The sequence below is a fragment of the Chiloscyllium punctatum genome, chromosome 4, assembly GCF_047496795.1.
Source record: "Chiloscyllium punctatum isolate Juve2018m chromosome 4, sChiPun1.3, whole genome shotgun sequence".
NCBI lineage: Eukaryota > Metazoa > Chordata > Chondrichthyes > Orectolobiformes > Hemiscylliidae > Chiloscyllium > Chiloscyllium punctatum.
In genome coordinates, this window is record NC_092742.1 from 43530180 (window position 1) to 43543774 (window position 13595).

At 39.9% G+C, this 13595-nt stretch overlaps 1 protein-coding gene across 3 annotated transcripts in view; it reads left to right on the forward strand.

Annotated features, from left to right (window-relative positions):
- Positions 1–13595, forward strand: part of LOC140476233 (uncharacterized) — a 57088-nt gene that overhangs the window by 19267 nt on the left and 24226 nt on the right. For 2 of the 3 annotated variants that reach the window (XM_072568502.1, XM_072568504.1), the window contains one exon: positions 10124–10190. The exons of the other annotated variant lie outside the window; for it this stretch is intronic. In XM_072568502.1, the coding sequence (XP_072424603.1) occupies positions 10124–10190 (67 nt within the window). The remainder of the gene's footprint in view (positions 1–10123; positions 10191–13595) is intronic. 3 annotated transcript variants of the gene reach the window in all.

Consider the following 13595-nt stretch of genomic DNA (forward strand, 5'->3'; position numbering starts at 1 on the left):
CAAATCTCCCACTCAGGACATTATTACCCCTCCAGTTCAGGTGCAACCTGTCCTTCATGTACAGGTCCCACCTTCCCCAGAAGGTATCCCAATCGTCTAGGTATCTGAAGCCCTCCCTCCTGCACCAGCCTTGTAGCAACGTGTTAAGCTGCATTCGCTGACTGTTCCTCATCTCACTATTTCATGGCACCGGTAGCAAACCTGAAATCACTACTCTATTCATCCTGCTGTTCAGCTTCCAACCTAACTGTCTGTAGTCACTTTTCAGATTGTCAATCCTTTTCCTGGCTAGATCATTGGTGCCAATATGTACCACAATTTCTGGCTGCTCCCCTCCCCCTTCAGAATCTTGTAAACCCGATCGGCAACATCTCAGACCCTGGCAACAGGGAGGCAACATACCTTCCTGGAGTCCCGTTCCTGACCACAAAATCTCCTGTCAATCTCTTTTGAGTCCCCGACCACTAGCGCTTTTCTATTTTCCTCCTTCCCTTCTGAGCCACAGTGCCAGCCTCAGTGCCAGAGACCTAATAACTGTGGCTTACCCCTGGTAGGCCGTCCCCATCAGCAGTATCCAAAACGGTATACTTATTGCTGAGGGGAACAGCCACAGGGGATCCCTGCTCTGACCGTCGGTTCCCTTACTTCCCCCTGACAGTAACCCAGCTGTCCCTATCCTGTGTCTGGGGAGTGACCACCTCTCTGATATCCTCTCAATTTCACCCTCAGCCTCCCTTCTGCCATCTAGTCCTATTTGCCAGCATTTGGCCTACATCCCACTAAACCCAAGTTCTGATCAGGTCCTGGGGATTTATCCACGTTTATACGTTTTAAGACATTCAGCACCTCCTCATCTGTAATATGGACAATATGTTTTTCAATATGTCACTATTCATTTCCCCATGTTCTGTATCTTCCATAAATTCTCCATTGATGCAAAATACTCATTTAGTATCTCACCCATCTTCTGCAGTTCCACACGTAGGCAGCCTTGCTGATTTTAAGAGGTTTTATTCTGTCTCTAGTTACCCTTTTGTCTTTAATGTATTTATAGAACAAAGGACCCTTCAGCCCTCGAAGTTGCACCAACCTGTGAAAGCAATCTGAAGCCCATCTATCCTAAACTATTCCATTCTCATCCATATGTTTATTCAATGACCATTTAAATGCCCTTTAAGATAGTGAGTCTACGACTGGTGCAGGCAGGGCGTTTCACACCCCTATCACTCTCTGAGTGAATCCCTTTGGATTCTCCTTAACCCTATTTGCCAAACCTATTTCATGTCCCTTTTTTGCCCATATTGAAACATTTCATTAAAATATATAAACATTACATTTCACAGATACCTGATGTCTAGGGTAGTATTAAGCTATTGGATTATATCAGAGCTGCATGCTTTCCTGCTATGCTTTAAGTGATCTGAGTTAAGATGGAGCATGTAATCTTCATATCCTTCATTTTCATATCCGTCAAATGCCATGGTATAGTGATAATACCATGATCTCTTAAAAGTATAACGACGCACTGTGTCTCCTAAAGGTAGACCATGAGATATAACACATCTCCCTTTCTCAAAATATTAATAAAACCCAAATACATGTTCATATATAGTCACATATTGTTAGTTTGATTATTACACAAACAGCGAAAAGAGAATTTACAAGATGAAAATTTCAAACTTCAATGTAACACTTTGGAAGTTTGACAACTCATTCTAGCCTCTCTGGAGAGGTTTATATTGTTCTCTGTTGCCCTTGTTTGACAAATTGGTTTTCTTACTGCTGATTGCCGTCATTTAGTATTATCATACATCATCATTGTCAGAACTTTCCACTTCAATTACTTTGTGTATTTTGATGTGTTGCATGTTGGGCTGAGTATGCTCCTGTCCTTCACAATGCAGCACCATGATCAGTTATGAGTTTGTGTTATCTGGGCTAATTGCATGTTTTAGAAACCTTAGCTGGTATCATTGTATCTCTAATTCATACTGTTTGTTCAGTGTGCAGTTTTAGTAGGTCCATATCTGCTCACCCATCAGGTATTTCATTCATTCTCATCTTTCAAAATATAATATCCTGTCAGAATAATATCCTGTTCCTCAGAATCATTAGATAATTGATTGCTGGGTAAGATCATTGCCTTCTGATCACAAGTTATACTCGGGATGGTAATCCTTTCCCCATTGGTGCTGCATGATAACACAGCAATGCAAATTAACAACCTCAACATATGGGTCACTCCTCACTTTGTACACATCTGGAATGTTTTGCTAGTGTATAGCTGTCCACTGCCAAAGATGATCCATTCTGGAATATTGGATAAACTGAACATAGTATCCATCATTCTAGTAACAGTTGCACTCATTGTATTGCTAAATCATGGAACAATGGGAAACTTAGAGAAGTAATCCATCACAATAATGTAATTTTCTCCAAGCTCTGTGAGTAAGTTTCTTGCTACTTTTGCTCAAGGACTGGCTGGAATACTGTGTGGATACTTCATCTGCTGCTGGGCTTTTGGCATGCATTCACAAGTCATTGACTATCCTGATTCATTCCTGGCCAATATGCAGACTCATTTGCTAGCCAGCTGTTTGTTCAATATCGTTTTTACATAATGCTTCTACTATTAGGACTTGTTTACCCTTTAAAATGACTTGTTGTGATTATACCAAGATCAACCCTGTATGACAAAAGTGAATTAATTTTCTCAGGTACTTAGTATTGCAGGCCATCACTGGATAATTATCTTTTGCAGCTCTAGTTATTGCTCACCTTCAGCAGTGGCCGATTGCAGCTGTTCACACTGGCTCTTGTCAAAGTGTAATAGATCAATCTTGATAACATCTTCAGTGTTATAGTCCAGAGCATCAATGTGCTGAGGAAGGGTCACTGAACTACCAAGATTAACTCTGATTTCTCTGGCAGATGTTGCCAGATCTGCTGAGCCTTTCCAGCAATTTCTGTTTTTGTTTCTGATTTCCAGCATCCACTGTTCTTTTGGTTTTATTGTGCAGATCAAGATGATTATCCTGGTCTTTGTATGAGATGGGTAATCTGCTCAGAGTCCCAGATATAATCATCCTGACATCTGATATATACTTCACTTCAAACTTATATCCTTGCACCTTGGCTAGATGCTACAAATCGGGCGATGTATCATGAAAGAGTTGATTTGATTTGATTTATTGTAGTCACATGAACCTAAGAACAGTGAAAAACTTTGATTTGGGAGCAGTACAGTCAGATTATAGTAAACAAGGACATACAGATCATAGGAGAATGTGAGGACTGCAGAGGCTGGAGATCAGAGCTGAAAATGTGTTGCTGGAAAAGCGCAGCAGGTCAGGCAGCATCCAAGGAGCAGGAGAATCGACGTTTCGGGCATCAGCCCTTCTTCAGGAATGGGTGATGGAGAGTTTGAGAACATGATTCGTCAGCAGAGAAACAGCAACTGTGACATCCCAGGAAATTTGTGAGTTAATTGTTTAACAGTAACTGCTGTTCTGTACAATATTGCAACACCAGTCATTTTGAACAGCAGGAATGTTTAAACTAGCACAGACTGAAAACAAGGCATAGTGGAGGAAGCTGATTAGTGAGTTAGGGAAAAGAAATTGCTACTCATCTCTAGTTTATAGTAATAGTAAAAGAGTAATTTCAAAGGAAGTAAACTTAACTAAAGTCAAAGTAATGAATTATAAGCCTATGGTATAGCAGGCAACTTCGCTAAGAGGAATAGTCATCCTGTAGCACAGGAGAATTGTGAGAACTTCTCATGACCTACACAAGTTATGTCCAGGAAGTGTCACTGGTTGCACAAGCTTGAGCTCCAGCTCAAGCTCCTTTTAGGTGCATAAGAGGCAGAGAACCAAGTGTGGTCCATTCAGAAGGAGGTAACACTGTTCAGAAGGAGGTAACACTGCAGGGAAGGTTGAGGCAAGCAGTCCAAAAGAGACACACAGAGAGTGCAGACATCCCCAGATGTCCTGCTTTCTAGTTAGTTTTCCATTCTGGATATTGGGGATAGAGTTAGATCCTTGGAAGAGCGCAGCCAGAATGGCCCAGCTATTAGGAGACTGATTAGATTAGATTACTTACAGTGTGGAAACAGGCCCTTTGACCCAACAATTCCACACCGACCCTCCAAAGAGCAACCCACCCACACCCATTCCCTTGCATTTACCCCTTCACCTAACGCTACAGGCAACTTAGCATGGTCAATTCACCTAACCTGCACATTTTTGGACTATGGGAGGAAATCGGAGCACCCAGAGGAAACCCACGTAGACACGGGGAGAATGTGCAAACACCATACAAACAGTTGCCTGAGGCAGGAATTGAACCCGGGTCTCGGGGACGAATAGGCATTCTTATAGTTAGGGGAATAGACCAGCATTTCTGCAGCCACCAACATGACTCCAGGCTGGCATGTTGGCTCCAAATTCAAGAATATCACAGAGCAGCTGCAGAACGTTTTTCTGAGGGGAGGCAACATTGGTGCTAATGACATAGGTAGGAAGTGGAATATAGCCCTGGAATCAGAACTGAATGAACTAGGTAGAAAACTACCAAGCAGGATTCTAAAGTAGTAATCTCCACATGCAAGTGAGTACATAAATTGGAAAATAAGGCAGTTGAATGCATGGAAAGATGATGTAGGAGACAGAGTTTTAGATTGCCAAGACACCAGGACTGGATCTGGGGAAGGTGGCACCTCTACAAGCCAGATGGGCTGCATCTGAACAGAGGCAGAACCAAGTTCCTTTTTGGGTGTTTTCATAATGCTACTAGGGGGAGGGGGGGGGGGGTTTAAACTAACCCAGCTAGAGTAAGGGAACTATAAGAGAATATTAGAAGGTAGTACTTGGATGCATGAAATGCTGAGAGAGGCAGATTTCATTAAAGTAGAGAATAATAAGTTAATAGGTGGAATCAAAGTAAGAGAAAAAGTGTGAAGGTTACACAATACACAAATGTAAAGGCATGGAATATAGTTAATAAGACTGGAGAGTTACAGCTCTTGTGGAATTATAATGTGGCAACAATGGAGACTTGAATCAAAGAGTGTTAAATATTCCTGGTTACAAGGTGTACAGAAAAGATAGGAAAAGGCAGAAAGGAGGAAAGGTAGCACTATTGATTAATTAAAGCATTGCAGTATTGAAGACAAAAGATGTTTCAGAGGGGTCAACAACAGAATTCATTTGGCTATAGCGTATGAATAAGCAAGATGCAATTATACTACTCAGCATAATTTGCAGACCACGAATTAGTGGGAAAGAAACAAGAAAATCTTCAAGAAAATTAGAGAGATGTGTAGACACCATAGAGTAGGTATGTTGGGGGATTTTAATCACCTAAATTTAGACTAGTTAGTGGTCTTGTAGGTAAAAACAAGGAATGCAGATGCTGGAAACCAGATTCTGGATTAGTGGTGCTGGAAGACCACAGCAGTTCAGGCAGCATCCAAGTAGCTTCGAAATCGACGTTTCGGGCAAAAGCCCTTCATCAGGAATAAAGGCAGTGAGCCTGAAGCGTGGAGAGATAAGCTAGAGGAGGGTGGGGGTGGGGAGAAAGTAGCATAGAAGAGCTTCAGGGCAGAGGAAATGACCTGGGAGTTGCAGTGGGAGAGGGACTCCCTGAGATTCTTGTAGAGAGAGGAGGAAAACTTTTTCAAGGCAGGCATCCTTGCAAGAGGATTCGCAGTAGGGTTAAAATCAACGAGGTAAAAACAATGACTGCAGATGCTGGAAACCAGATTCTGGATTAGTGGTGCTGGAAGAGCACAGCAGTTCAGGCAGCATCCAAGTAGCTTCGAAATCGACGTTTCAGGCAAAAGCCCTTTATCAAGGAATAAAGGCAGTGAGCCTGTGGTCTTGTAGGGATAACTGAGCTACAGATATCCCTAGATTATATCGCAAATTTTTTCTATAACAGTTGTGTCCAATTCAACAAGAATGGAAGCATTGCTGGACCTTATTCTTAGGAATTAGGTGGACCAAGTAAATCAAATGACAGTAGGAAAACATTTAGTGGACAGTGATTATTGTATTATAAGGTCAAGGATAACAATGGTAAATGAAATGAAATGACAAAGAATAATCAACAGGCGAAGAGCTAACTTCAATGGGGCTAGAACCGTGCTTCACTGGATAGATTGAAACAAAGTTTAATGAGAAAAATAGTCTCTGACCAATGGGCTACCTTCAAAAAGGAGATTGTTTGAACAGAGTCAGGGTATATTCACTTGAGTGGGACAAACAAATACAGAGGTACCTTGGTGACAAGGGAAATGGAAATTTTTAAGGAAGAAAAAAGTATGCTTATAACAGGTGTCAGATGTTAAGTACAGGATTGAACAACTGCAAACATTAAGCCTTTGCTCAAAAAATATTTGTGAATACAGTCCCAGCAATTCAGACCAGTCAGTTTAAGTTCAGTATTGGGAAACCTCTAGAAACAATAATTTGGAATAAAAGTATGGTTGACTCAAAAGATTTAGCATGGGTTTGCTAAGGGAAAATTTTATCTAACTTACTTGGTGGAGGTTTTCTTATAAGAAAGCAGAGAACTGATGAACATAAGGCTGGTGATGTGTTGCCTTTAAATGTCCAAAAGACTTTTAATATACAAAGACACAATTCATAAGCTTATAAATAAAGTTACAGGTCATGAATAGAAAGGACAGTTAAAAGTGCATGTAAAATTGGCTGAGGGACAGGAACAGAGCTTATTAGTTAACATATTTTTTGAGCTGGAACTAGGTTTGTATTTGAGTTCCCCAGGGGTCAGTGTTAGGACCCTTATTTTTACTGATATATATATATAAATGATGTAGATCTTGAGTGCACTGGCCAATTTGCAGATTTTGTAAGAGATTTGTAAGCTGTAAGGATGACAGTGTAGACCCACACAAGGACATTGACAAGTTGGTGGAGTGGCTGGATAGGTGGCAAATGAAGTTTATTGCAAAGAAATAGAAGGTGATGCACATTGGTAGAAGAATGGTTCCAGGAATGAGAAATTTCAGTTATGAGGATAGATTGAAGAAGCTGGGATTGTTATCCTTGGAGAGAAGAAGACTGAGAGGAGATGTAGTTGATGATTCCTAAATCTCAATGTGCAAGCTGGATGGGCAGCAGGTATTCCTGCTTGTAAAAGAAAAAAAATAATGAGAGGGCGTGGAATTAAAGTGATGTGCAAATGAAGCATGAGTGCTGTAAGAAAACAACATTTTCATTCAGCATTGAAGGTGTTCACTCAGAGTAGTTGGGATATGAAATGCCCTACCTGGAAATGTGTTAGAGGCAAATTTACTTGAGGCATTTGAATGCATTAATGATCATTTGGATAGAAATAATGTGCAGGGAAGTGGGGACAAGACAAGAGATTGGGACTAGGGTAATAGAGCAGTCTACTGCACGATGGGTCAAATGGCCGACTTCTGAACTATAATGATTCTATGATGAGCAGGGAGTTTATTAAGAATTTATAAAGCAGTTAGGCATCAGCTGGAGTACCATGTCCAGTTCTGGGCACCACATTGTATAAAGAATGTGAATGTATATGGGACTGTGCAGAAGAGTTTTGAGGTTCCAAGCATGTGAAACTTCAGTTATGGGATAGATTGAAGATGTTGGGATTATGTTCCTTGGAGAGACATGGGTAAGGAGAGATTTGATGGACGCTTTCATAATCATTAGAGAGAATGACAGATCATTGGGGAGAAACTGTTCCCACTTGTAAAAAGACTGAGGACCAGAGTGAGTGATTGGGATCGGAATGCACCGCCTAGCAGTGTGGTGGAGGCATGTTTTACTGAGGCAGTCAAGTGGGTATTTATTGATTTTACTACAAACAATGTGCTGGGTTAAAGGGAAAAGAGAAGAGTTTGGCATTAAATCAAAATGCTGAAAAAGCCAGTACAGACACAATGGACAGAAAGCCAATACCCAGTGGGGCCTCTTGTGCACTGTAACAATTCTGTGATTCAGATGGATATGGGCAAGGACATTTTGCAGCCAATCATCTGTTATAACTGCTACAGCTGCCACATACTCATGCTTACTCCGCAAAGAACAATGCCATAACTTTTCTTCATTCAGTCTAGACCTCCATCGCTGCACATCATCTCCTAGCTACTCAGTCTCTTTGCCAGGGTGACTCCCCTTTCTTGCAGGATCAGGGTTAGAGATGGGAACATTTTCTGCTCAAGCAGAGCAGAGCTTCTTCAATGTCAGATAGTGGCCTCTCTCATTCTCTTCCTTGCTGGTGAGAATGCTGTCAAATTGTTCCAAGATATTCACCTTGTACTTTGAAATGATTGACAAACACAATGGTGGAGTCCAGATCTCAGTGCTTTTGTTCCTTAGGTACAGACAAACATGGCTGAGAACAATTAATCTGGAGTTCCCAGTCTGGAACTTTGCCTTCTTGGGGCATCATTATCGGATTTGCTATTCTGCTGGTGGGAATGTTTGACTACTTGGATACAACCAAGATTTTGGGATATCTAAATTTGAGATAACACAATTTCATACTACCAATACTTTGGACAAATTTCTAGACCAATACCTTTTAAAATAACATCAACCAAATGGCAAATGATTAACAAGATGCAATGTATCCTTGGAAGTTGGAGAAATTTCACTAGTTTAACTCCTCTTTCTCTTGTTAAGGCCATATTCTAATGCTGATCTTGAAATTGAGGATGACAGAATTGATCCTGCTGATATTTCAAACAAAACTTTTAGGGTGATGACAAAATATGGCTCCCAATTTGGTACTTCTGCTGACCTTTGCTATTAAAATTATATGCAGGAAGTCTTTATCGTCATGCTGGTTTTTGAACTCAATGAAATTATTGCATTATTGCACCAAGCACCCTTAGATTTCTTTATGCATAGACTGCACATATATCAGTAGTTTGTACTTTCACTGATTGGACTTATTTCCATTAAAATAAATGAGTACATGGTATTTGGGTTCCTGGTTATTCATATTCTTTCTGATTGAACCACTCGTCACATCAAGGTAATTCACAGGAATTGCTGGATTCCTGACTAAGAATGATGTTTCTCTGCTCCCATCCTCCCTTTTTGTGAGTTTTCAAATACAATTCTGTCATGGTTTTTAAACTTCCCTGAAGTTTGTTATGGAAACAATAACACACCACTCAACTTTAAATGAGTCCGAGTATGAAAGTTGTTGGTGATATACATAACAGGCCCGAATCTTCCAGAAAAATAAACATCAACTGGCCTTCAATTAATCATGTGTATTGTTGGTGAAAATGGCGTTAAAATGGCAAAGGTTTAGGTGGATGGCAAGGTACTGAGTCAAGTATAGGTTTTATAGCTTTACCAAATTCCAAGCTTCAGTTCAAAAATATCTGTAAAAGGTTGAGCAGTACCATATCATGTGATATTGTGGTCTTTATCATTTTGCAACCTGGACAATAAGTGTGGTTGGAATTTGAAATAAAATAATAGAAATAATAATGAAATGCTTAAATACTACAAAGTGAAATATTCATCTTATGAAAACCAATTCTGAAACAGGACTGATTACTTATTGAAACAATTAATTTGGACTGTATCTACTGGTTCATTTCTTTGAAATGTACTTATGATTTGAGGCATTCAATGGCCTACAAATTTGTGACCTGCTTTTCATACATTCTATATATGTCATATTTTTTTAAAACAACATTAGGTGCAGCCACGTTCTTTCTCAAGTTACAATCACACACCCCAAGTTTAGTTTCAATTGAAATTTTTTATGTTTCACATTTATTCCTAAATTTTGATGTAAACCAGGTATCCTGTCCCAAGACCTTGTAACTGAAATGCAGTAAGATTATCTCCCTTGAGAAATCTCACTCAGCTACCTCAAGCCCAGTCCTGATAGTGACAATAACCTTCGCACAGTAACTGCAGTACTGATGTACAGCAAAGCTGCTTCTCAACAAGCAACAGCAAGTTGTGAATCCACCCTCGCACTCAGGAAATGTTCTTTGGATAGGTCATTAAACACACATTGGTTCAATGGCAAGAGAGAAATAACTAAGTGAGCCTTTTGATTATAATTGTTTTAATATTCTATTATTGCCCTTTAGGACACAAAGCAATCAGACAGAATTGCAAAGAGTTAACCAGGATCTTGAAAAGAAGCTGCATAGGATGGTGAGTGAATGGCATGATGACTCACAAAAATATAATTTTTGGGCAACTGATTGCTTTTGAATACCAGTGGATGCAAGTACAACAGTCAGAATGACGGATCTCCCTGATGAAAGTGCTGTGGAAAATATCCTAATGATTTCTTCAACATGCCTCTTAGGTTATGTGCATAGTCACAGAGTCATAGAGATGTGCAGCATGGAAACAGACCCTTCGGTCCAACTCGTCCATGCTGACTAGATATCCTAAATAAATCTAGTCCCATTCACCACATTTGTCCCATATCCCTCTAAACACTTCCTATTCACATAGCCATCCAAGTGCCTTTTAAATGTTGTAATTGTACCAACTTCCACCACTTCCTCTGGTAGCTCATTCCATACATGCAACATCCACTGCATGAAACAGTTGCCCATTAGAGTCCGTTCAAATCTTTCCCCTTTTACCTTAAACCAATACCTTCTAGTTTTGGACTCATCTACCCCAGAGAAAAAACCCTGTCTATTTATCCTATTCATGCCCCTCATGATTTTATAAACCTTTATAAGGTTACCCCTCAGCCTCTGACGCTCCAGCGAAAATAGCCCCAGCCTATTCAGCCTCTCCCTGTAGCTCAACCTAGCAACATCGTTGTAAATATTTTCTGAACCCTTTCAAGCTTCACAACATCCTTCCTACAGCAGGGAGACTTGAATTGCACACAGTATTCAAAAGTAGCCTAACCAACATCCTGTACAGTACCATGATCTCCCAACTCCTTTATTAAATACACTGACCAATAAAGGCAAGCATACTACATGCCTTCTTCACTATCCTATCTACCTGCAACTCCACTTTCAAGGAACTGTAAACCTGCATCCAAGGTCTCTTTGTTCAGCAACATGCACCAGGACCTGCCCTGATTTGTCTTTCCAAAATGTAGCACTTCATATTTATCTAAATTAAACTCCATCTGCCTCTCCTCACACCACTGCCCCATCTGATCAAGATGAGGTAACCCTCTTCGCTATCCACTACACTTCCAATTTCGGTGTCATCTGCAAACTTACTAAACATGTCTCTTATGTTTGCATCCAAATCATATATATAAATGAATGCCACAATTATCAATTTGATTTCCTCAATTACTTAGCTTGAGTTATTTTTAGCTCTTGTACTTACAGTTTGCTGTGTGTGAGATCTAATTCCCTAGACCAATTCTAATTCTTCCCTTAAGATGACAAGCATGAAGAGAGATTGGATCGGTTGGGACTATTTTCACTTTAGAAGAATAGGGCATTCTGATAGAAACCTATAAAATTCTAACCGGACTAAACAGATTAAATGCAGGAAGAATATTCCCAATAACTGGGGAGTTCAGAACCAAGGGTCACAGTCTAAGGATATAGGATAAGCCATTTAGAACTAAGATGAGGAGAAGTATCTTCACCCAGGGAGTGGCAAACCTCTGGAATTCTCTGCTACAGAAAGCAGTTGAGGCTCGAACATTGAATGTTTTCAAGAATAATTTATATATAGTTCTTAGGGCTAGAGGTATGGGAAGAAAGCAGGAAGGATACTGGATTGGATGATAAATCATAATCATATTGACTGGGGAAGCAGGCTCAAGATCTGAATTGCCCCCACCTGCTCCTATTTTTCTCTGTTTCTATGTATCTTTCAATCTTTCAACAGTGCCTGGATAAGAGATAGAAAACACTGTTTGGTAATTGCTTTTAGATTCTGTCTTATCTCATGTCTCTGAAAAATCACACATTATATTTTTAAGAGCATTGCATTTAAAGTGCAATACATTCAATATTATCCCAGTATACTGCCTATAAAAATTTCAGAAGATCAAAACATTACTTGAGATTAATCATTGGGCTGGCAACATAATGTTGCATTTGTAATTGCGCCAGACCTTTACAAGGTTAAATACATCATTGTTCAATCTGTTATCTCTATTGGCTGTCTCAGCAGGCAATCCAATGATAAAGACTAATGCAGTTTGCTTTGTCCTAAGTGAGTTGAATTTCTGGATTGGGATATCTATGATCCTTTACTTCTTTGAAATACATTCAAATAAACAGTTCTTTAACAGAGTGAACATTTAGACAGTCCAGAAAAGTGGAGACCAAAGCTGCAGTTCCTAATCCCGAGTTGACATCCTTTGGAGCACTTACATCCTATGGGTGTCCCAATCTGACCATCTTATTTAGATGAGCTGTTAGAGGTTATAAAGCCTGTTGTTCATATAGGAATCTCTTGGTTGGAATAAAGATAGTTAAACACATGGAAGGAACATTCAGATCAGCTTCTGCCAAAGCCTGCCTGAACCTTTCCTAGTTTAATTAATCTATCACACTCACTAGTAAGTGTGATAAAATATAACGGTAATGATGTGCATTGCATTAGTAAAATAACTTCATATCATTGGTGGTGAGAAAGTAAGATTTATCCTGTTATTTTTATCTGTTGATTAATTTGCTGCTTTTGTGTTAATTTGCTTCTGAAAATAAACTTAATTAGTAATTTTATGTCTGAGCTATCACGTTTTTCAGTATGATTTGACATCTTTGAGGTGCTGTGGGCCTCAACCGCAATCTGTAACTTTATGGTCAGCATACCCCCACTTTACTACCACGATCAAGCCAGGGAATCAAGCCTGGTTGAATGAAGAATGCAGGAAGACACGCCAGGGGCAGCACCAAGCTTACCCAGAAACGAGGTGCTAACCTAGTGAAGCTGCAACACAGGACTAGTGCCATGCCAAGCAGCATGTGATAGATAATCCTGCTGTCATTGGGTCAGATGTAAGCTACTTTCAATCATGAGTAGAATTGAATTAAATTGAATTTATTGTCATGTATACTGAGGCACAGTGAAAAGTTTTGTTTTGTGAGCAATACAGGCATATCACAAATTAAATAGCATAGATAAGTAATGGACAAATAAAGAGTAACTGGTGCAGGAGACAAAAGTAGAAATTGCTGGAAAAGCTCAGCGGGTCTGGCAGCATCTGTAGAGAGAACTCAGAGTTAACATTTCGGGTTGAATGATGCTTCTGCAGAAAGATATAGGTATATCCTAATAATGCTGTGAAGAATGATTAGGATTTTGACACAGCGACAGTGAAGGAATGACAACATACTTCAATCTTTTCTGCTTTATTGAGGATGAGAATATAAGGAGTCTTCTCCACCAGTTAAAACCGAAAGAACTGTGGATGTTGTAAATCAGAAACAAAAATAGAAGTTGCTGGTAAAGCCTAGTAGATCTGGCAGCATCTGTGAATAGAAAGCAGAGTTAACACTTCTGATCGAGCAACCCTTCTTCAGAACTGACGAATGGCCAGAAACATTACCTCTGATTTCTCTCCTCAGATGCTGCCAGACCTGCTGACCTTTTCTGGCAATTTCTATTTTT